This window comes from Pelmatolapia mariae, linkage group LG23 (assembly GCF_036321145.2).
Source record: "Pelmatolapia mariae isolate MD_Pm_ZW linkage group LG23, Pm_UMD_F_2, whole genome shotgun sequence".
NCBI lineage: Eukaryota > Metazoa > Chordata > Actinopteri > Cichliformes > Cichlidae > Pelmatolapia > Pelmatolapia mariae.
The window spans coordinates 23339009-23364016 of NC_086246.1; the positions used below are offsets into that span (position 1 = coordinate 23339009).

At 37.0% G+C, this 25008-nt stretch overlaps 2 protein-coding genes across 3 annotated transcripts; both read left to right on the top strand.

Moving 5' to 3' along the window:
• The first annotated feature begins 1070 nt into the window (after positions 1-1070).
• LOC134621194 (uncharacterized) lies at positions 1071-5219 on the top strand. Its single transcript, XM_063467626.1, has 7 exons — positions 1071-1182; positions 1992-2144; positions 3420-3545; positions 3635-3801; positions 4500-4587; positions 4773-4848; positions 5058-5219. The coding sequence occupies exons 1-7, from the start codon at positions 1071-1073 to the stop codon at positions 5116-5118; spliced, it is 783 nt and encodes a 260-aa protein (XP_063323696.1). The 3' UTR covers positions 5119-5219.
• Positions 5220-5927: 708 nt separating this feature from the next.
• LOC134620121 (V-set and immunoglobulin domain-containing protein 1-like) lies at positions 5928-24151 on the top strand. 2 transcript variants are annotated; one of them, XM_063466084.1, is made up of 13 exons: positions 5928-6112; positions 7863-8015; positions 8647-8772; positions 8871-9034; positions 13071-13167; positions 13322-13441; positions 14164-14247; positions 17349-17387; positions 17973-18056; positions 19021-19059; positions 20444-20464; positions 20610-20648; positions 21481-24151. In XM_063466084.1, the coding sequence occupies exons 1-13, from the start codon at positions 6055-6057 to the stop codon at positions 21528-21530; spliced, it is 1074 nt and encodes a 357-aa protein (XP_063322154.1). In that variant the 5' UTR covers positions 5928-6054; the 3' UTR covers positions 21531-24151. The 2 variants fall into 2 exon arrangements, with proteins under 2 accessions (XP_063322154.1, XP_063322155.1); XM_063466085.1 differs by lacking the exon at positions 20444-20464.
• The last annotated feature ends 857 nt before the right edge of the window (positions 24152-25008 follow it).

Here is a 25008-nt window from a genome sequence, read left to right on the forward strand (position 1 = left end):
CATACAAACAACTGTTCATGAATAAAATTAATTATTTTAATGTGCTGTTAAGCTACAAACCTGATTAAAAATATTAATAATAACATAAAGTTTTTGTCATTTAACATACCACTTATAATTGTATTAATATATTTAAAATTAGTGATGACATTGTGAAACACTGAAAGGTTTGAAGCAGCTTCACAAATTTCCCAACAGTCTGACAGCCATCTCCACAGTGACCCCTAATGGACACTTTTGCTACCATCACATCTTGGTAACATAATTCTGTGAAACAACGAGACAAACCAGTGCTGCACAACTGTAAATAAGGCTCCATATTACAGTAAAGCAACCTATCAGTAATTAAGACTGACACATGTTTTGGAGAAATCCATGTGTACAAACAAGGAAAGAAAAAACTCTGAGACTGTTAAAGACAGAAACCTGTGACTGTGGTGAATGGTTCACTTCACTAAGGAAATCCTTGTTGTACTTCGATGGTAATCAGTGTTATGATGTAAAAGAGGATCTTTCAGTGGTGCAAATTCTTAACAAATATGTGATTACTCAAATAATGTTGACTCTAATCACGTGGCATAACCTTTGCATACTAATCCAAATCATTTAAATACCAGTTTTCACAAGTATGTTCACTTAGATTTCAGTGCAAAGTATTGTACATTTCACTTCATTTACTAGTGATGTCATAAATAGATTCATCACATGAAAGTACAACGTTGTAAAAGGCTGATGTATCATTTTTTAGTATCAAGATAAATGTTTATACATTTTTGTTTTGCACATGGAATTCATGTCTACAAATTCATAAATAGTTACAGTGGATCTGCTGCTTAAGCTATTTAGCATGATCAATAAGTATTGTAAGTAGTATAAATTTGCCTTTTCTTATACAGTAAGTTAAATTTGCTGAAATTCTTCCCACAACTGACTAGACTCAAGAACACGTAATAGAAATGCTAAAAAATAAAAAAAGGAAATTAAAATAGACCAGTCAGCGTTTTGAAAGTGTTCTGGGGGAAGCTGGGGACACTGAGTCAGAATGGTTCATGCAGTGGTCGGTGTCTACCATGGCAGAAACCCCCAAACGAGAAGTAAAGAGTACTGTCAAGCTGAAGAAGGAGTCCTATCCAGCTTTTCTGGCCCATGAAACTCTGGAGGTGGCTAACAGACAGCCTCCTGGTAGGAGTCGAGTTTGGCCATGGAACCAGACTTAAGGGTGGTGTTGAAGCAAAGATTCAGGTAGGGGAAGCTGCTCAGTGCTGACTTCCAACTCCAGGAGTATCGTGCTTCTTAACCTCTCCTTGGAAAGGTTTATGTCAGGGTGCTGGAGATGAGAGTCTGACCATTAATCAAATCAGATTGAAGAGGAATTGATCAACCGGTTGACATGTGTTTTGTGCACTTCAACATTCTTCTACAATTGTCAGGGTATTGTGTGGGGGATGCTCCGGGAGTGGCTTTTTGTTACGGGCTTTTTGATCCCTGATCAACAGTTAGAGCTTGGCTCACAATGGTGGGTGTTGGACTCCATCCAGGCTACCCTTTGTCATTAATTCTGGAAGTAATTTCTAGGCACAGCCGAGGGATGGAGCAGATCATGTTTGGTGGTCTCAGGATCTCATCTCTGCTGTTTGCAGATGATGTGATTCTATTCTCTGCATTATCTCCTGCTAACACTGGGGCGAAGGGTTGTTGCTGATGGCCGGTCGAGCCATGCTTTCACCTATGACTACCACAGATACAAACAGGAGAAGATCTCAGAGTAGACATCCTGCAGAGGTTACAATTCTCTGTTTGCTTGGAAATGCCTCGGTGTATTTTCAAAAGACTTGGAGGAGGTGGATGAGAAGAGGGAGGTCTGAGCATCTACACTTATACTGCTGCCCCCACAGCCTGAATGTCTACATTGCATAAGACCAAACTGTAAATCAAAGTAATAGTGCATTTAAAGAATTGAATGTGAAACTCTTAATATGTTGATTTTGCAGAGAAAGAAGGCGTCTACAAGAAAGTGGGTGACAAAGTCGTCCTCACGCCAGGCTCTGCGCCTGCTTCCATCACCAGGATCAAGTGGACACATGATCAGGATATTGCTCTGGAGTGGACCAGACAACAACGTTTCACCTCCTGGCACTTCCGAGGTACATTCACTCAAGATTTAAATCCATATACATGCACAGATTACACATTTTTAATGTTTGCATGTAGCATATTTAGAAAAAAGTCTTCACTCTCATTGTAAAACTATGAAGTCTAAAAGTATCCTTACATTTTTCCTTTAATTTAACCCTTGAAAATATACCAAACATGAAGGTTTTGGTACTGACGATCTTTAAATAAACTTAAACCTTTGCTTAAATAATATTTTAAGGGACACATTTACGCAGACCAAGAGACTAGTTGGTGACTGCCTGACAACCATCGGTTGCCACGGAAAAATGTGTTTTCTCTGACTGATTGGGTGGCAAGTAGTTGTGGGAATTTGCTGACTGTAGCAGGTGAAATTGGTCGCAAAGAGGTGTTTGGTGCTCCACTGAAAACCTGCTTGCAACTGGTTTGGTCATTTGCAGCCCCAAGCGGATGTAAAACTCAAAATTGTGACACAAACTAGAAACAGAGCTCGTTTGCCTTCAAAGTAAAAGTTGCGGCTTTTGAAACATGTTGATTTTGCAGGTAGGGCAGAAAAGTATCTGCATTTTTTCAACTTGGACTTCCACTGCGTGGTTAGTTGGCAAGTTAGTTACATCTTAAGTCACACAGACAATTCACCGCCTTTATGCAAACTATTTGTTTCCACGTCAATCTGATGTTGACTAAAGCAATCACAAGCAGTCTTGATGCATGCTTAATCATCCAGGTAAGAAAATCCCAGCAAGTCGATTCTGTTCATCTCAACATAACATATTCAGTGAGTGGAAGTTTTTTCGAAAGAAGTCTCTCATCCAAGTGACTTCTTCGCTCTTTTTCAGTGACTTCATTGAAAAAGACCTGAAGAAGTCACTTGGATGAGAGAGTGAATGTTTCTGCCACTGTAATTGCTACACCCAGATGGACAGAATTAATTTTCTGACACCAGGAGGTTTGTGGTGAAGCACCCTCTTTGTGAGTATTCACCCAGGGACATCCAGGGATCTTCGGCAAACACTCACCAACTGGCCAAAGACAAAATATCTTTCAATAGCAACCAGTGGTTGCAAGGAGTGTGTAACTTAAGCCTTCATTAACAGGCTAAGTAGATTCTTTGGGGTAGGTTTTTTATTTAAAGTGTTATGAGGTATTAACCTTTAAATAACTCTCGGATTCTAGTGATGTAAATCTCATCAATTGGTTAGCACCTTAAACTATGAAGTTTAAGGGAATTTCTGTGCTAATATATTGAAATGATCCACGATGATACCTTCACTTCATACTTTTAGATGGCTGTGAGGTGGATACCTCCACTGGGGTCCTGACGATCTCAAACCTGGCTCTAAACGACAGCGGCAGCTACACGGCGGAGATTAATGATGAAGTCATGAGCACAACGGAAATCATTGTTATCAGTAAGTGGGAGGTGGAATTCATACTCTAGCTAGCACGGACTAGTTCACCTGATTTTAAATCCTTGTTGGTTTGCTCCCTTTTCTACCAGCCACTGTCCCTAATCCCACTGTGTCCACATGGTGCCACCCTGAGATGACCTACTGTACTCTCACTTGTGAACCCAACGTGACAGACGACGCCAAACCGATCACCTATTACTGGATGATAGGTGAAATGGTGAAACAGTCTCCAACCAATCAGTTCAACATCACACAGGTATAAACAGGATCTGGTTATTGAATCACATGACAAGTCTGATGGTTATTTTTGTCATTTTATCCAAACCGAGCCGGAAGCAGAAAGTCCAGCTTAAAAGAGAAATTTGATAACCTGTTATTTCTGATCAGTCTTTTACATTTCGTTACACCAGCTAAGGCAAAAGAAAGCCTGTCTGTGTTGAACTTTCTTTGTGGTAAACCTAACTGATCAACTGTTTTTATCCACTGTGTGTGTCCAACCTGATGAACTCCTCATGAATTTTGTATTTCCTGAAGAATAAACCACATTAAATTTGCATTTTCAGTTAATATTTGCCTGTTTTTGGAGTCTGCATTTGGGTCTTACACTGATCTTGGCACGTCCAAATCCACACACACACCCACAACAAAAAACAAAAAACAATTAGGGTTCATGTTTCAAATAAAGGATCAGAAACAGAATAAATTCAGACTATCAAATGAGTATCTTTAGCTTCATGGAAATTAAGTCAGTAAGTTGGAGGGAAACCTGGGAAAAGTCTGGCAGATTTGAGCGCCACAGTAAAACAAACAAACAAACAAAACAAAACAAACAAACAAATTCAGTGACTGGGAAATGGTAAAATTCAATATGTGGTAAAAAAAAGGAAGGAGATTTGTTATCTATTTAAAATGCTGTGTGTATTTATGAGCTTCTTTTTTTCTCTTCATTTGCAGGCAAACAGAGAGCGTTTGATAAGCTGTCAGCTGGAAAACCCAGTCAGCCACGAATACAGTGAAAAAATCCTGAATCCACTCTTAATCAGTGAGTTATCAGCTCAACAAATTATGATGATTAAATATTACATAGTATATATGTAAAAAAAAAAAAAAAACAGACACTGTAGGAGTGCATCTTTTAATCACTGCTATATTTTACACGTATTTAAAGACCGGAAAGCATTGTTCTTGTAAAATTAATTTATTCTTTTTTCTAAAAAATTTTCTTAGGGACTCGGGCTTTACTGAGCTTACCATTTGTAGGGATTGTGGTGTTCCTGTTTGGCCTTATTTGTTGTAAATGCTGGTAAGAATCCACAAAAGATTACTGTGTACATGTTTATCAGCATTATTTTTATTGTACTGTATTGCTGTCACATATTCATTTTATTTAGATATAATCTGATGGACTTTTTTCATTTTATTTTATTTTAGTTCTTCTTTGTGATTCAGTTTTGCTCTGTAACGTACCCCTGCTCTAACTGGTTGTCTTTTTCTTCTTGTCCACCTAAAAAGTTGTTGTACCCACAGGACCCGTAGACACCGCTCCTCTACCACCAACAACACTGTGAGCTAGAGCAGTGCTGGATCAAAGTGTGACGATGAGGATGAAGAAGAGTTGGTGTTGCCACCGGAGAAAAGTCTTAAATTTACAGATTAAAGTAACAAATTTGTACATTGGGAAAGATTATTATTATTATTATTTTTTTTTTTGTCTGTCTGTCCCATTTGGTTCTTTAGCCGTCAGGGAAAGATTATTAAGGGAAAAAATAACTGTATATATATTACTATGTTTTTTTTATGTCAGATTATGAATGTCCATAATGTGTTGTACAGATAAAGTTCCATAAGCATCATATTTGTAAAATCATGAGAAAAATACAATAAAACTTTTCATTATAATTAACATGACTTTGTACATTCATTTAGCTTTGTTAACATAGTAACATCTTGCTTCTTGTTTTTTAATGTTGTGTTGCAGTCAGGACTCAGCAACTTTGGCGAATGCCAAACTTGAGAGGTTCATTCTTCATGTGTGAGGACAAACAAACAGCATTTAAATACTTTATAAACTTTATAATCAGCTTAAATAGCCCTCTAAACCTGTTTGATATAATGTGTGATATATCACTGATGTATTAAAGTAGAGTTGGTATAAAATGTGGCTAATAGCAAATCTATTTCATGTTATCACATCACATTTTGCAAAGTATTTGCCCTCAAGTATAGTTTATAGATTTAGGCCTATAAACATTTGCATTATTTAAAAATGTTGTTTAGAAGTACTTCCTGTATTTATTCTGGTCACACCTCTGGACACGCTCTTTAGACTTTTTTTTTTAACACGGCGTTTTAGTTTCACTTTCGCTTTGTCAGTCTGTCTCCGTGGCGCAGTTTAGTTTTTTTCTTTTATTTCTCTGATATATTCGCAATTTAAATATTCTCTAGTTGTGTCTAATATTTTTAGCCGGCTCTCTCGTTCTTCGCCTCGTTTATGCCGTGATTTAAGAAGATGTCACGGTCCGTGGGGTTAATAATTCTTCTCTTAAGCGTGGAGTTGGTCCTTCCAGGTAAGATGGACACGAGTGAGTTTTCAGTGGCGTGAACAATGGCGCATAGCTTCATAGTAACCGTGTGTGTTTTATTCTGAGTGTTATTTAAATTTCGCCACCGTGTTAATGGTAATGTAAAGGAGTGGTGTGGGTGTTCATGGTGAAGCACATACTAAACATGAACCAGGAAACGAATAAACGAATTTTTATTAGTAGTTTATTAATAGTGTAAGCTGAGGTATACTTTAACTGGTGGAAGATGACATAACATAACATATGAGTTCGAGTCAAAAATACATTGATATGACAAAAGATTAACTCCTAGGTGCTGTTAACACCTAATAATAGGTATGAAATGGAGGTTTAGCTTCGAGACAACGCCCAGTGAAACGACTCCGAAGCAGGTGAAACAACAGGCACAGGGATAGTTATATTCATCATATTTAATTCTGAGGTGTCTGTAAAGCAGCTCATAAGACACATCTGTTTCAACTGTCAGTCCAGCACCGATTAATCTGCAGCACCGGATCAAGTTAGAATAAAAAACCAGCAGCGGCCATTCGTTCATTCGTTCCCAAATTCCAAAAGTAACGATCCCCTCATTTGTAGGCCCAGCTCACTCTCACAGAAAGTCCAATAAAAGTATTTGAATGTGTTCATGTGACTTTTAGGGAATATTAACAGTGATTTTCTGATGTTATATATATTTTATATAATCTCGTGCCGTGTATTCTGTACAGTACAGAATGCGTTCAGCTTGTCAAATTTACATAAATCTTCGATAACAGTGTGACTCTGAAGTGCTGTACTGTATGTTTGTAAGTTTTCTCCCCAACAAACACAACAATGTCGACGAAACGGTTTGCACGGTCAAAAGCTATGGAACGCCAGGACTGCCATAATGAATTACTTAAATACACCATTAAATAATTAATTAAATGTGTCAATAATTAATTAATTACATGTGTCATAACTATTTATTTAATTAATTAATTCCAATTTTAATTAATTATTGCCACATTTAATTAATTATTTAATGGTGTATTTAAGTAATTCATTATGGCAGTCCTGGCGTTCCATAAAAAGCAACCATGCCTTTTGTTTCATTCTATAATACTGGACTTACTTTTCTATGAAGGTTTGAACTTTGAGAGTGGCTACTTCACGGATTTCACCTATCGCGGGTTATTTTTAGCACGTAACTACCGAAGAGGGATCACTGTAATTCAATTCTATATGTTGTATTCCAGTGTTGCCTGTTATGCTCCTGTTATACTGGGGTATTCAGGTGTTTAGAGCTGAAACATCATGTGTCCATGTTCATTAAAACATGGACAGTTCTGTTTTATGTATATTTGGGGAAGTTTAGATTAATTCATTTGTATATTTAAAACATTTTTTTTAACAGTAGCTAATAAAATAACAAAGTAACAGTAGTGTTGTATCCCTAAGATCCTTGGGGAGCAGAAGACCATCAATAATAATCAAAAGTACCTTACTGTGATAAATATATATCTATATCTATATATATATATATATATATATATATATATATATATATATATATATATATATATATATATGTATATATATATATATGCATGTTTTGCTGAGATTCTTAAAAGCAAAATAAAAATAAAAATAAAAAAAGCAAAAACAGCATGAAAACAACTGAGTTTGAATAAAATAGGCCAGTACTAAAAACTGTCCATAACAATAAAAAAAGACAAACATGAGAAATCAAGCTGATCTTGTTTTTATTTCGTAGCCGACACAGGCAAATATAAGGAACTTGGGGGTCAAGCTGTCCTATCACCAGGCTCCGTGCCTGGTACCATCACCAGCATCACGTGGAAACATGGTGCGGACATCGCTGTGGAGTGGTATGGAGGCGAAACAGTTGCGTACCGGGAGTTCAAAGGTACACTCACTCAAGATTTACTAGGAGACAGATGTTAGATAGAGTGAAAGACTCACTGACAGTTATCGTAAGTGCATTAAAAAACTGTTTTTGGTGGCACAATCAGATCATCAATTACTTTTTCACACATGGCCAGGCAGGTTAGGATAGTGAAACTTAGAAATGAGGAAGGGAAATGCTTTTTCACAGCACTGTACACTGATGCTTTCATGCTGCCACCTTTAGAAAAAACAGTTTTCTAAAATGTCACCCTCATTCAGGTTTTTTAGTAAATTGGAAGAGATCTATTTAAACATTTTTTTTAAAAAAAAGTAGCAAAAACCAAAAGGAAAATTTAAGACGTTGTTAATTCAGTTTTTAGGAGTCATCACTCAGTTTTCATATTGAGATTAACGACATGAGGTATTCTTATCATTGTGTTATTAATGTGTTTAATGAATGTGTTAAACGATTACAGTAAATGGCAAGGTTTTCATTTGAATATTTTTTTAATATTTTTAAGTTTTAAAATCTTTACATGCCCCCTACACTGTGTAGATGAATCTTGTATAGCTTTAAATTCCTTTGTCTTTAAAGTATACTCATCAATTCTAATAAAAATTCTATGACTTTGTAACTGTTATGTTTTTAGATCGGTGTAAGCTGGATTTCTCCTCTGGAGCGCTGACCATCTCAAACCTGATTCTAAAGAGCAGCGGCCTCTACACAGCAGAGATCAACAACAAAGTCATGAGTCCAACTGAAATCACAGTTATCTGTAAGTGGAGTAATTCAGACTGAAGTTTGCTTTAACTCATTTGTTTTTCACATGATGTTAAATAAAGAGCATGTTTGTTTGCTCCTTTTTTCTATCAGCTGCTGTCCCAAAACCCACAGTCTCTAAATCTTGCAACTCTGAAGAAACCCAGTGTACTCTCACCTGTAAAGCCAACATCACAGACGCCGGACCAGTCGAGTATTCCTGGATGGTGGATGACAAGAAGATAGTTGGGTCAAGCGATAATCTCGAAATAGGAAAGGTACAAACATGATCTGCTTGTTCACATAAGTGATTTGCTTATTTATTTTATTTTATTTTATTTTATTTTTTTCTCTGGACAGTTTCTAACCTAAAACACAGTATAACAGTCAGGCAGTCAGAAACAGATGGACATGTGAGTGGATCTGCCCCAAATCAATTTTTTATTATGTTAAAAAAAATGTTTGCAACATTTTAGAACCTTTTCCTTTTTTTAATGCTCTTATAATAATAATAACAGAGAAGTTGATTATTTCTGCCATTATTGGATAAAAATGCTTAAAGACTAAAAAACTCTGCTTTAATATTCCCAGTGTAAGCATTTATATTTTGATATTAAATATATCAAATATTTAAAAATTAAATAGATTAGATTTAATAGAAATATGAAATCTGCTACAGATTAGTAGATGACCTGCTCTACCTCCTGAACTACCATCAGCCCTAATAAATGTAACGTTTTACCATAAAAGTAAAACATATTACAAATGTCTCAAGATGTTTAGTAGGGTTTTGGAAGGATGAGACATTTTTAATAAGGAATGAATGTATCATGTATCATTCAGAAAAATGAGCTGCAACGAACGGATCCAGACTTGATGAGCTGGGAAATGACCGGAACTGAACTGAATATGGGACTCATCCAGTCTGAATCCGCGAACATTGATACATTTGGGATCCACCCTGAGGTGGAAGTGGATTCAGACACAGTTTGCTGATCTGTTATAGAGCCCATGGTATCCTCGGGCAGATGTGGTTTTGTGTCGACACACTGAGAATGAGTTAGGCGATATGCTGACACCGTGCATTTCAAGATGTTGTTTGATATTTACTGACAGAACCTCAATCCTTGAACACATTCGAACATGAAATATAGTCAGATTACAATCATTCTACTTGCAGGCTACATTTAAACCATTATTTTAAATCCCAGTTAAAGGATGGAGACAGCAATTACGTCACAGATTTATTATCAGCTCAGAATAAAACCTCTAGTTTCTATCTTGACTCTGTGGACAGTGGTGTTGTTGTACTATCAATTTCCTTGCACTGCAGACATTTACTGTGTCTTACACACTTGTTTTATTATAAGTGGTCACACTGACAGAAAAATGTGTGTTACACTTGAATCTTGGATATGATGTGAATAACTGAGTAAAGACCGGGCTGAAATGACGTTAAGACTCTGAACTAACTGTATTTTAGTTTTTTCAAAAACATGAACTTTTACAAATTAATTATCTCTTCTGTGCGCTGTGATAGCAAATTTATGAATGAGAAAATGAATTGTCGTGCCAGTTAGCTGTTTCGGGTGCAGCAGGAGAGGAGGTGTCAAAGAGAAACTCGGAGCAGGTTTGTGTCTGTGTAGGTTTTCAGTCATTCAGGCCATGGTAACCTCAGGAGCTTCAAAAGAGAATGACTGGACTTCTTTAAGTTTCCTGAAGACATTTCAGGGTTTAAACATCTGGGACTCTCCACCATTTGATTTTAGAACTGAAGAAGCTTCTCGGATGAGAGGTGAAATGTCTTCAAGAAACTTAAAGAAGTCCAGATGATTTCTTTCCAAGCTCCTTAGACTATTCCACAGGATTTGTTACCACAGTTAACTTTATTTATGGAGTTTCCTTCATTTCAAGATTAACAAACTGAGAGTTGTTAGCTAAATCTGTTTTCAGGAATAAGGCCCAGGGAACGTTTTGAACTGTAGCCTCAGTTTCCAGTTCTTAGCTGACACGACTCGAGTGGCACCTAGTGTGGTCTTCTGCTGCACCTACTTCAAGGTTCAACATGTTTTGTGCTCAGAGATGCTCTTCTTTATACCTTGGTTGTAACGAGTGGGTATTTCAGTTGCTGCTGAAAGAGTCAGGTCATTCTTCTGTGGCATCAACAAGACATTTTCTTCCAGAGAATTGCCGCTCACTGGATATTTTTTCATATTCAGACCAATGTTCCCTCTAAGCTGCGCGCGTGCGCAATTGCGCACTGCAGGCACGGTCTCTGCGCACAGAAAATCTGCGTTGTGCACAAAAAAAAAATTCTAATCTGGATTGAAATTAAAGTAAATACGTTAACAGTTCTGTTTTGCAGTGTTAGTCAGTAAGTGACTGGCTGCTCCCGTATGGGATTAGAACGATGCCACCTTATCCCATAGTCCAGCCAATAATGCGACTCACATTCATATATACGCAGCTAATCAGCGTTGTTGACAGGCTATGACGGCGTCCTTATGTGCCGACACCGGTGTTTTAGCTAGCAAAGCGGCGTGGCTGATGTGGAGTGAAGCCACGTTAATGACAATGTGTACAACCATTGGAGATGTGAGCAGGACAGACGGAACAATTGACGGAAAAGTGTGGACTTTATACCAGTTTTTAAATTGTGTTGATAGGCCACGTAAAACCAGAGTTATAATAAAAATATCTGCAATGTTTGGTTTTCTTCCTGAATACTATCGTTGTTTATATTTACTGCGGGAAGAAACAGTAAAAACAGCGTTTTATAAGGAAAACGCTCGAAAGCAAAGCACTCTCCACCTGTGAGCAAAAACAAAAACAAAAAAACCCCACCCTTTCCTATTGGTCGAAAAATGTACCATGTCAACCAATCAAAAAATGATATGGCAACATGGCATTTAGTTGTTTAGGAAAGGGGGAAGTTTTAGGAGTGACAGCGGTGTTTTGAGATGTGAGAGATTTGCCACGTTTAGCGCAAATCTTGTGTAGTTAGTGTGTAGTGTAGTCAATAGTTTTGTTGTGTGTGTCAGAGCAATGAGGCGACTGCTGAATGTTACAGGTGTTACAGGAGTGATACATCTCCTGTTGTCAGGCCTGCAGGTATCAGGCTGTTGTTCTCCTTTATCTCATAGTGGACAGAAATTATTTTTTGGAGTGACACAAATAATTTGTGTGGCATCAGACTTGATGCAGAACAGCTGATTGTTCTGTAAATAGTTTGAAATGTTTATTTAAAAAACTCCTTAGCTGCACTTTTAGGTAAACAGCTGCAAAAAACCTTGTTGTTTGCCAAACTCAGTTACTTTTTTGAAGAAGTAACTATATAATTAATTGCCCAACATTGGTCATTATATACTGTATTTTGCAGACAGAGAGTTACAGGACTCTCTCCCAGACCACAGACTCATAATACAAGTCAGAGCTTTATGAAAAAAAAAAAAAAAAAAAAAAAAGAAAGTTGTGTTTTCAAAATTGGAGTTCAAGTTATTTTTACTTCCAGTAGTGTTAACATACTACACAGGTCATGAACAAGATTTTTTAAAATTTTCATTGTAAGTGGGATAAAGCAGTTAATTAAAAGTAGTCTAACATAAATGTAAATGCTGTCATTTGATTATTTTAATAAACCATGTAACTTGGATGGATTCGATGCTGGTGTGACCACAGTGCACACGTCTGCTGTTGCTCACAGTGGTCCAAGTGTCCGCTCAGGGAGTTTGTGTGTTCGCTCAGACACATGAAAAATTAGAGGGAACATTGATTCAGACCATTCTCTGAAACACGCAGACCAACAACCATGTTAAAAGTCACTTAAATCACCTTTTGTCCTTGTTCTGATGCTCAGTTTGAACTAAAGCAGGTCATCCTGACTGTGTCTACATGTGTAAATGCACTGAGGTGCTGCTGTGTGATTGGGTGATTTAGATACTTCCATTAATAAGCAGGTGTACCTAACAAAGTGACCATCAAGTATATATGTTTGTTATGGTTGTGGAAGCCAGTGGTCAATAATGCAGAGCTGCCCCAGTGGAGTGATCTTGTTTTAGAAATATTTTAATACGCCTTGCAAGAAGCCCATAACGGTAATGGATGCACATGGTTAATCTTGTACACTTTATTTTAGACTTTCTGTAAATTCAGTTAAACTTTATCAGGGTGTATTTTGGCACCTTTGACCGGTCTCTTGTGCTGTTGATGTTAATCTGTTGATTCTCTACAAGTATAAAAGTGTCCTATAATCTATGTAAAACACAACAAATGTGTTTTTATTTATGAGCTTCTCTATTTTATCTTAAATTCTAGGATGATCCAGAGAAGATTGGAAAACCAATAAACTGCCAGCTGAAAAACCCAGTCAGCAGTGAACGCAGTGATGATGTCATCATCCCAATTACAAACAGTGAGCCGTCACACCAACACACATTTTGATATTCATTGACAGAGACTGTAACAGATTTAATAAAGATGTTTTTAATTTTTCATTTAAAGGTTAGGATGTATCATTCCTATAAACATTTTTAGTTTTATTAACTATTTCTTTATTTTTCTTGTAGGTAATTTGGTGGCTATAATCGTAGGAGTGATTGCAGGGCTTCTTGTGATTCTGATTGTGGCAGCCCTGTTAATCTACTTTTTTATTTGCCGCAGATCGGGAACTCTAAATTTTACTGGAGGTAAGCCTCCACAAAATATGATCATTATTTTATTACATTTTATTTACATTTTTCGTTCATGGTTTTACTTTTTAATGTTCAGGTTTCAACTTCTTGAGATCCTGTAGTTTAGTCTTTTATTTAATTTGATCATTTTCTGTTGATTCTGTTCTGTTCATTTTTCTTAAAACACTAGGATCATACACCATGTTCCTTTGAGGTTTTCTTGTTTACAGCACACGGGCTTTAAGTTATAACATGTCATTATTTTGTTTTGGTTAACTGTCTTTAGCATGCTGCACCTCGGACAGATCCTTTTGGTAGTCATCACCAAGCTTGTGGTATAATTCTGTCTGATATGTGACCGCTCTTCTTTGCAGAACTGGTAGATTTTCAATAAAGTTGAGGTCGAGGCTTTGGGAAAGTTTCCCATTGTCCTGAATATTGGTCAGTCCAACGAGTGCTGTCCAAAACATGCTCTTTATGCTGCAAAGAGAAGCTGCCAGTCGTAGTCAGTCACAATCATTAATGAGAGACTAATGGACAGTGTAGCAACTTTAGCATCACTTATTACAAAAAATGAATGTACATTTATATATTTGATCCTGTGTGGATTAGAGAAAATCTAAAATAAAATGTTTGTTTTTTCCCTGAAATATTTTATCAACCAGGAGCAGAATTTGTGAGAACATGTGTTGTGACTGTTTTTAATCATTTCAGTCGTCTTTTTATTCATTTCACAGAAATGGCACAAAGTTCATACTCCCTACATGAATCCGGACCAGCCCAAACACCTGCAGAGCTCAGAGCTCCCAGCAATGAACCAGGTGAGTAAACTATAGTGTCTCAGCTTTCATGCTCGTTATTTTTCGGGTTTTTTCAGTTGGCTGTAACAAAAGTGAAGATGTGTTTGGATCATATGTTGCATTTATTAAGGCAGCTATTTCAAAAGTGTGTTAATTTACAATAAATATTGTTTTTAATATTCATTGTACTTAACAATTTTACATAGAAATGAATTTATTTATTTTAATTTTAAAGTCTCGTCTTTTTAAATATGACTTAAATTTATCGGACAAACCTGTGATGCTTTATTACATACATATCTGGCCACTTTGGTAGATATCAGGGTTCGTACGGGTGCTTGAAATCCTTGAAAATGCTTGAATTTTAATGTTGTCTTTTCAAGGTTTGAAAAGTGCTTGAATTTCAGATGTGGTGCTTAAAAGTGCTTGAAAGTTTAACTGTATTTCATTCACCACAAATAACTATCTGATTGAATAGTTTTCTTATCAGATAGAGAAATAAAATGAGTCGAAATAAAATGTAGAGGCAAAATTTCCCCGCCTGGGCTGCCTTGCGCCTCTGTCTGTTTCAATGTGTGACCCCACCCCTCCCTCGGACAGTCGGGGATGAGTGCGCTAACATACCTGTAGGTTGCTGTTTTAATGAGTGTTTAATGGAAAACAACAATGGCGGAGTTTGCGCTCTCCAGTCCTAGTAAATAATTTTCCAGTACGTGTACGTTACACATGCTATTTTTAAAAAAATTATGATTATTATTTTGCTAGCTATCAAACTCGCTGGAGAAATGATTGAAATGCACTGAGTGTGATGCAGTATGGCAGCGCTATTATGGGATATGCTGTGAACTTAGCTAACATTACTTAGCAGTGATATGAGTTCATTTACTCAAGTGAAAGCTTTAAACATTAGCCTGATACATAACTAGCCAACTCAAGGCTTTCTGATTAACCCTCTGGGGTCGACGGACCCAGAGTCTCCATTTCAACTTGGGTCGAACGTGCGGACTTCAAACTATATACCAGTTTTTAAATTGTGTTGATAGGCCACGTAAAACCGATGTTTTTTTGTTTTTAATAAAACAGTGGCATGTACTCCGGGAAGAAACGGTAAAAATGACGTTTTCTAAGGAGAGCGCTAGCAAATGCGCTTTGCTTGTGAGTGAAACAGTCATTGGTGAAAAAAGAAAAAACACTCCTTCCCTATTGGTGGAAAAATGTACCATGTCGACCAATCAAAAAATGATATGGCAACATGGCATTTAGTTGTTTGGGAAGAGAGGGAGGTTTTAGGAGTGAGCAAAAGAGAGAGAGAGAGACAGTTTTGATACATGAGAAATTTGTGACATTTACCGTGTTTGGAGTCTCAAGTTAGTGTGTTGTCTTGTGTAGTTAGTGTGTAGTGTAGTCGTTGTTTTGTTTTGTGTGTCAGTTCTACTAGTGAATGTCACAGTTGCTGCAAAAAAGCCACCAAAGGCAGATTGCAGTGTAAACGCTGAGTGACACACCTGCAGGATTTATCCCTGTGCTGTTCTCATCTGTGTTATAATGGACACAAACTATTTTTTGGAGTTGCATAAATAATTTGTGTGCCTTCTTATTTGATGCAGAACACCTGATTGTTCTGTAAATAGTTTGAAATGGTTATATGAAAAACGTCTGAGCCTTGGCTGCATTTTTAGGTAAATAGTACCATATAACTTTGTTGTTTGCAAAACTTGTGCATATTTTTAAAAAATGTACAATTTCTATTTGCATTTCAAGTTATGAAAATGATTCGTTACACATGCTTGTGGTTTTTACAGTCAAAAATATCACTTTCTACTTGTATTTAAAATTTTGTCTGAATTTAGATAAATTGTGCTGATACAGTATGTTAAAATGAGAAAATAACAGATTGGCAAGATAAACAGTTTTTAAAGGTGAAATATAGAGGCCAAATCAAAATAGTCAAAAACGGCCAATTATACCCTGGACACCTGCTTTTTTGAGTATTTGAAATAATGGTAATATGAGGGACCGATCCATATGGTCACAAAGAATAGCCACTTGTTTCTGTGCTACCAAAGTTCCTCGGCTTTCATTCAAAATGTGTTTATGGTCAGCACCTACACATTAAACTACTTAAACATTATAAATGTCTTCAAGCTCACACTGAGGCCTGTGGGGCACTATCAGCCACTCAGACAGTACACACATTTATATGTGTATTTGTATATGAATATTTCATACTTTAAGGCTGCCTGTTTATTTAAGGGAGATGAACAAAATACATTGGAATTGTACATAATAATATCACAGATGATAAATTAAATAGATTTTAAGTAGATGCTTGTGCATTCTTAAAGTCTTATATGTTGAATTGAACTATGTGATCTGTTCAAAGCCTCTCCCAGTAAGTGCTGTGCTCCATGCATGTCTGACTGTACATGATGTTATTAGCACAAACACTTTAAAGGTGATCATGTAGGACTTCAACAATAATACAGACAGCAATGTAGTTAGCAATAAAACAGTTTTATTGGGAATTAACTTAAAAAACAAACAAACAAACATCTGTCTCCTATTTTTTGTCACACAGAAAAGAAGCATCAGTATCTGATGAGAAGACTTATTTATTTCTTCTTTTTTTTTTGGGTGGGGGGGGGGTTTCAACAGGAGAAGAATATCTCTAACAAGTTGATTTGTTCACATTGTCACATCTTAATTTTTAAGTGAAATGTGCATTTTGAGTTTCTACACTATGTCTATAAGGCGACCGTTTCCTTTTGCAGTATTTTTGTGTGGTTCGTTTTTCTATTTCTTAACAAAAGGTGAACAAAGGTGTTTAAGTTCACCTAGGATGATTTGTTTTAATTTTCACATGGTCTTACTGAGGTGATGCGAATTGAAACATGCATTCTTTTTTGCGGGGGGGGCATGTGCTGCAAAAGCTTGAAAAGGGACCTTGAAAGTGCTTAAAAAGTGCTTGAATTTGACCCTGAAAAGGCGTATGAACCCTGAGATATACCACTGGCCACTTTATTAAGTAGATCAGTAGCCACTTTATTAGGTGTTGCAGTAGCCAACAACTCAACAGATGAGCCAGGATGGTCATGACATACACTTCTGTTATTATCCTACAGAGAAGGAGAGTTTGCTTCCTAAAGACACCAATGGAACTGGTGAGTACAATCTGAAGTTTTCCTGATTTTTCTGTGTCTTACCCTCTTGCTTGAGGGTGTCAATGATGGCCTTCTGGACAGCAGTCAGGTCGGCAGTCTTACCCATGATTGCAGTTTTGAGTAATGAACCAGGCTGGGAGTTTTTAAAAGCCTCAGGAATCTTTTGCAGGTGTTTAGAGTTAATTCGTTGATTCAGATGGTTAGGTTAATAGCTCGTTTAGAGAACCTTTTTATGATATGCTAATTTTTTGAGATAGGAATTTTGGGTTTTCATGAGCTGTATGCCAAAATCATCAATATTAAAACAATGAAAGGCTTGAACTACTTCAGTTGTGTGTAATGAATCTAAAATATATGAAAGTCTAATGTTTATCAGTACATTACAGAAAATAATGAACTTTATCACAATATGCAAATTTTTTGAGAAGGACCTGTATTTGATCCTGTGTGGATTAGAGAAAATCTAAAATAAAATGTTTGTTTGTTTTTTCCCTGAAATATTTTATCAACCAGGAGCAGAATTTGTGAGAACATATGTTGTGACTGTTTTTAATCATTTCAGTCGTCTTTTTATTCATTTCACAGAAATGGCACAAAGTTCATACTCCCTACATGAATCCGGACCAGCCCAAACACCTGCAGAGCTCAGAGCTCCCAGCAATGAACCAGGTGAGTAAACTGTAGTGTCTCAGCTTTCATGCTCGTTATTTTTCGGGTTTTTTCAGTTGGCTGTAACAAAAGTGAAGATGTGTTTGGATCATATGTTGCATTTATTAAGGCAGCTATTTCAAAAGTGTGTTAATTTACAATAAATATTGTTTTTAATATTCATTGTACTTAACAATTTTACATAGAAATGAATTTATTTATTTTAATTTTAAAGTCTCGTCTTTTTAAATATGACTTAAACTTATCGGACAAACCTGTGATGCTTTATTACATACATATCTGGCCACTTTGGTAGATATCAGGGTTCGTACGGGTGCTTGAAATCCTTGAAAATGCTTGAATTTTAATGTTGTCTTTTCAAGGTTTGAAAAGTGCTTGAATTTCAGATGTGGTGCTTAAAAGTGCTTGAAAGTTTAACTGTATTTCATTCACCACAAATAACTATCTGATTGAATAGTTTTCTTATCAGATAGAGTTCAACAGGAGAAGAATATCTCTAACAAGTTGATTTGTTCACATTGTCACATCTTAATTTTTAAGTGAAATGTGCATTTTGAGTTTCTACACTATGTCTATAAGGCGACCGTTTCCTTTTGCAGTAGTTTTGTGTGGTTCGTTTTTCTATTTCTTAACAAAAGGTGAACAAAGGTGTTTAAGTTCACCTAGGATGATTTGTTTTAATTTTCACATGGTCTTACTGAGGTGATGCGAATTGAAACATGCATTCTTTTTTGCGGGGGGGGGGGGGGGGGGGGGGCATGTGCTGGAAAAGCTTGAAAAGGGACCTTGAAAGTGCTTAAAAAGTGCTTGAATTTGACCCTGAAAAGGCGTATGAACCCTGAGATATACCACTGGCCACTTTATTAAGTAGATCAGTAGCCACTTTATTAGGTGTTGCAGTAGCCAACAACTCAACAGATGAGCCAGGATGGTCATGACATACACTTCTGTTATTATCCTACAGAGAAGGAGAGTTTGCTTCCTAAAGACACCAATGGAACTGGTGAGTACAATCTGAAGTTTTCCTGATTTTTCTTACAGCACTAGGATCAGACACCATGTTCCTCTGTGGTCCCGACTCTTTGAGGTTTTACAGCATTCGAGCTTTAAATTATAACATGTGATCACTTTGTTTTGTATAAACTGGGCCTTTGCTGCCAGTTAAAACTAAAATCAAAGCCGTGACTCTGTGTGTCACGGCTTACAGTGGTGTTCAGATGTTTGCATCCACTCATCATGGCATGAATGTCATGGTCATGCTGTTCTTGTAACCCTGTAAAGCCTGAACCATGAAATGATTGAGAGAAAAATCAACATTTTTTTAAACCTGAGTGTTTATTGAATCTTTTGACAAATAAAATTTTACGTGTAATTTATTTATAGAAGTTTTTCAGAAAAAAAAATCATACTGATGATGTGGAGGTCTCAAAAAACGTTCAAGACCTCCTGTATCAATGTATCATGTGTGACTTTAGAGTCATGAGTTCATTTGTGGTACTTGTTTATTTAGAGGTTGTCTTGCTTGTGACTGCACAATAGGCCTGCCAAACTTCAGTTCAGTGAGTTAACGCACACGTCTTTGTGTTTCATAAGTGTGTATTGAAACTTCGGACAAATTATTTTAGGGCAGTTTATTCAGTTTTTTCAGGAAAAAAACCCCCACACTGGAGGTCTCCAAAACTCTGAAAACCACATGTATCAAATATGATATGATGGCGTTACAGGGTTAATGACTCTTTTCTCCTGGGTGGAATGATTGTACAGCAGACGTCTTTAATGACTTTAAAAACAAGAATCAGGTGCACACGTTTGAATTTCTTTAGGATTTTCTCTAATCCACTCAGGATCAACAGCACACATACGCCCACTGATATCTGGGTAAATGTCTTTTAGCATGTTGCACCTCAGTCAGATGCTTTTGGTAGTCATCACCAAGCTTGTAGTGTAATTCTATCTAATATGTGACCACTCTTCTTGGCAGAACTGGTAGATTGGTCAAGCTCCCCAATATTTATCTGACCTGCTGAAACCGCATTCATCTTCCCGAGCTTTAAGGTCATTAGGTCAGAGTCTGCTGGTGGTACCACGCACTCATTTTAAAACTCGTGGCGATCGGGCCTTTCAGGCAGTGACACCACAGTTGTGGAATTCTCTTCCACTGTCTCTACGCTGTATGAACTCCACTGATTCTATGAAAAACAGCTGAAGACATTTTTATATAGAAAAGCTTTTGCTTAATTTGTTCTTACATTGTTTTTATTGTTTTACATTGCTGTGTTATTTACGGTTACATTGTTTTATATTTCCATTTCTTGTTTTGTAAAGAACTTTGTGATTTTTTTATCTGTGAAAAGTGCTATATAAATAAATTTTACTTACTTACTTAGGAGCAGAATTTGTGAGAACAGGTACGTATCTGGCCGCTTTGGTAGATATACCACTGGCCACTTTATTAAGTAGATCAGTAGCCACTTTATTAGGTGTTGCAGTAGCCAACAACTCAACAGATGAGCCAGGATGGTCATGACATACACTTCTGTTATTATCCTACAGAGAAGGAGAGTTTGCTTCCTAAAGACACCAATGGAACTGGTGAGTACAATCTGAAGTTTTCCTGATTTTTCTTACAGCACTAGGATCAGACACCATGTTCCTCTGTGGTCCAATTACTGGTTAAATGTGTTTTAGCATGTTGTATCTCGGCCAGATGCTGGTTTAGATGCAGATGTGGTGTAATTCTGTCTAATATGTGACAGCTCTCCTTGGCAGAACTGGTAGATTTTCAAAAAAGTTGAGGTGGAGGCTTTGGGAGATGTTAATAGACAGTCTAGTAACTTTAGCACCACTTAGGAAAAAATAATGAATGTACGTATGTACTTGATCCTGTGGGGATTGGAGAAAGTCTAAAATAAAATGTTTGGTTGTTTACTTTTTTCCTGAAGTATTTTGTCAAAACTGAGCATAATTTGTGTGTTCAATGCATTTTTTAACAGTCAGCAGAATGAGACAACACAAACCGGTAATGAGGATGTTGAGTCATATAAATTACAAATACAGAATTGACAGTCAAATCTGAGTTCTTTGTTGAGAAGAAGTTTGCTGACCTTCATAAAGACTCTAGTGTCACTGTCCATTTGTAGTGCTTGCTTTGTCCAAGAATTATGGACATGCTTCATTTGTGAATATATGGCGGTTATGCTTGTGACTGCACATTAAGCCTACCGAACTGATGCACTGATTTTACCCGCAGTTAGGTAGCTTCCTTCTGCTGGCTCAAAGTGATTCAGTGGTCCCTCACAAGAACACAACATGATTCACATATTTGTGTAGGATATGTTGTAAAGCATGAAGCTGCACCCACAGATAGCTAAAAGCAGTGTGTCAGAGGAATCATTGTGGTGAAACCTTTTTCCTCATTTAACAGACACGTCTGAAGAGGGGTCACCCGGCCTGAAGGAACATCCAGAGGACTAAAGCTGAGGACCAGAGGATCGTCCCCTGTGATAGTGATTTTTGCACAAAAATGACTTATGAGATAGTTACAGTGCACAGTGTTGGAGAAGGGAACACAAACGTTACTGCATACTTGGAATTTACTATGTCACTAAACAAACTTATTATTGTTTCTTTCTATTTCTTTCTGTGATATTTTGGACCATAAACTATGAGTTTAGGTGTTTCTTAGCTCAGGTCTTGTTGAGCGGACATTGAGCTCACATGCTTAGGCTTCCACAAGTGTCTGTCTTTGAGTCAGAAATCCAGCAGTACTGGCATTTGAATGTTTCTTGCTGGACTTTTAGCACATCTTATTCATGGCAGCTGACTTCTTCGCTATGCAACAACTTTTTTACTCTCATGGAGCACTTAAGATGTGGCTGTATCCCAGGGGGTAGAGCAGATCATCTACTAGCTGGAAGTTGGTAGTTTCATCCCTGGCTGCTCCAGTCTGCAAGCCTAATTCTTATTGGGCAAGACACTGAAGCTTGCTTTGCTATCCAATGTGTTCAGAGTGAGTGTGCGTGAATGTTAGACAGAAAGCATTTGGGTAGAAATAAGTGGTATGAATGAGACATGATGTTTAAAACCCTTTGAGTGCTCATGTAGAGTAGAAGAGCCCTGTTTACCATAGTAACTTGGGACAGGTTTAGTTTTAATTGTAATTGGACTCATGAATGAAGCCTGAACATGGGGGATACATGTAAGAAGTGGTTAGCAGCAGTGTGGCCTCCAGAAGTGTCTGTGATGTTTCAAAACTTGAAGTGAAGATGGGAGTTAAAGATTTGAAGAGACAAACTAAAAGCAGTGTTAGTGAGTGACAGATGAAGGAGTTGGGTACATTACAACAGGGGTGTCAAGCTCTTTGTACTGTAGTTCACACACAGTTCTGCTTAGAGTGAGCAGATCCCAACAAAATCAATGTGAATTTTGGTTATTTCTCCTCTTTTTGTTTTGAATAAATTATGACAGACACACTGTAGTTTAGACAGAACACAGAGTATATACTGCTGCTTCATTTTCTCAGAGATAGTATCATCATGTTAAAAATAATTAAACTGTATGACTTAGAAATCACTGTCTCAAGATGTGGGACGGAGGAGAAAGAATAAAGATGCGATGCAGTCCCAGTTAAGGAGGGACATCTTGTACCACTACTACCACTACTTTAGCAGGTTTCACTGCATTATAAGGTTTTTCCTTCTTCAAGTATGAAGAACTATATTCTGCAAGATGTTCACCTGAGCCAGAGCTAAGATATTAGAAAAGCTGAAACTGTACATTTGAGTGATAAATACATCAAAGTTCGAATGCATTTTCCTCCTCTGTGCAGTAGGCTGACTCTTTCATCAGCCTGGCATTAACTTACTGAGAAATGTGACTAATTATTGTCTTGTCTGCAGCGTTCACACTTTAGAAAACCTTCCAGTGAGTTGATTCCTGTCCTGGCCTGTTGTGGCTTGTTTGACACCCCTGCAGTAGAGGGTTAGCAAAGCACAGCCTGAAATGTCCTTTCATTTCTATTATGAGATATAGGAAATTTAAAAAAAAAAATCCTTAGCTTTATTTTTGTTATTTCAGTATTGTACCAAAAAGGGATTTTAGTGTCTGGTGCTACACTGAAGGCCACTGTTAGTGGTGCAAAATGCTTCATGGCACTGATGCGACCTAGAATGCACTGTCAAAATATGCTTTAATTTCAGTGTCACCCACACACCGACTGTGACTGTTTGAACTCATTAATGGTACAAAAAGCTGCCTGTAAATTCTTCATACACTAGAGATACCAATGTCTCCACACTCAATCTTCATGAAAGACTTACAGATGATTAATGTAAAATGTCAAAAATCTGACCTGTGGTGTGTTTTTAATCATTTATATTACGTATTTATGAATGTTACGCTGCTTCAGATTTACATGGATTATATGGATGGAGGGACAACACACACTCAGCTATTCCATCCATCCATCTTTTCTCTTCCACTTATCCAGTTCAGGGTCATGTGTGTGTGTGTGTGTGTGTGTGTGTGTGTGTGTGTGTGTGTGTGTGTGTGTGTGTGTGTGTGTGTGTGTGTGTGTGTGTGTGTTTGTGTCTAATAATGGATAGTTTGCTTTAATAAAAATCTTCAGCTTAGATGATCATATGAATTTGTATCATGTGTTTAAAAAAACATCTGGTTGCACATTGATGGTTTTAAAGAATGTGGTTATCTGTGTATATATGTTTATACTGGTTATATTTGATTTCTATTTATTATTTACATTGCTGCAACTTTAGATGTAATGAAATATGGTGTTAGCATTACTGCAAACACTAAAGTGCCTCTTTCTGTTTGACACCTTTTATCTGTATGCATCCTTTTAATTTGAGCTTTTTAAACCCCAAACATCAACTCATGGGTCCATTGTAAGTGCTTACACATTGCTCTAATGTCCAACACATTTACTGGCGTGAGAGAGCAATCTGGTCTCAGGTGCAGTGCAAACACTGTGTGACAAATGATGGTCCAAACATTGCCCCAGTTCATTTAATCCAGGTCAAAACACAGAACAGCTGGATTTTTTTTTTTATAATTTTTTAATTTTATTTTAACTTGTCAAAACAATAAATTTCTTATGTCAAAGTAAGAGATTGAACTTGTGTCTCAATGAAGTGATTTACTCTGCATTTTCATGCCATACAAACATGTTGGGAAATTGTTCTTAGGACTCTGATGTGTTCCTGTGTTTTAAAGTGCATCCCACCCAGCACATCAGCTGTTCCAGCTGTTACCATCAGGAAAGCAGTAGCAGACAATAAAAGCCAAAACAAACAGACTTTCTGTGTGGAAAACATCCCAGTACCCCAGCTTCCTCACTTTTTTTTCCCCCAGAAACCCTCCAGTAATGGTAGAGTAATGTAGTGGAAGAAGTACTCTTAATTATGGAGTTTTGAAGTAATAAATTCAGGGTGGTTCTAGGATCAAGACATGCAGTGAATAATGCTTGCAAACATATTCAGTCCTTCTCACCTTTATAAGCCACAGTTCAACTGGGTTCACATTTTAATGTTAACTTTGAAAGCAGCCTAACTATTTGGATGACCTATTGTAGTGGCTAATTAATGAATATGTTCTATTTATAACATGAAATCATCATCAGTGAATGTGAGCGAAACAGAAGCTACATTGGCTTCCACTTCATGTCCATTCTTACCTCTTTCTGTTTGCTCTCTCTCCTTTTCTTCATTCTTCTTCTTTGTGCTGTCGCCAAAAGGTAAATGTAACAGAGAAACAGTATTTACAGCCTAATAAAGGCTGATTTATGCTCACTTTATGACAATACTCTGACTGAAAATTGCCCTCTGCTAGACACTGACAGTCCTTCTGAGTTGAGCTTGAGGATCCTCAAAAAGGGTCTGAACTGAATAAAATGTGGTAATGGAAAGTTTTAGAATCCTTTTTAAAACATATTTTC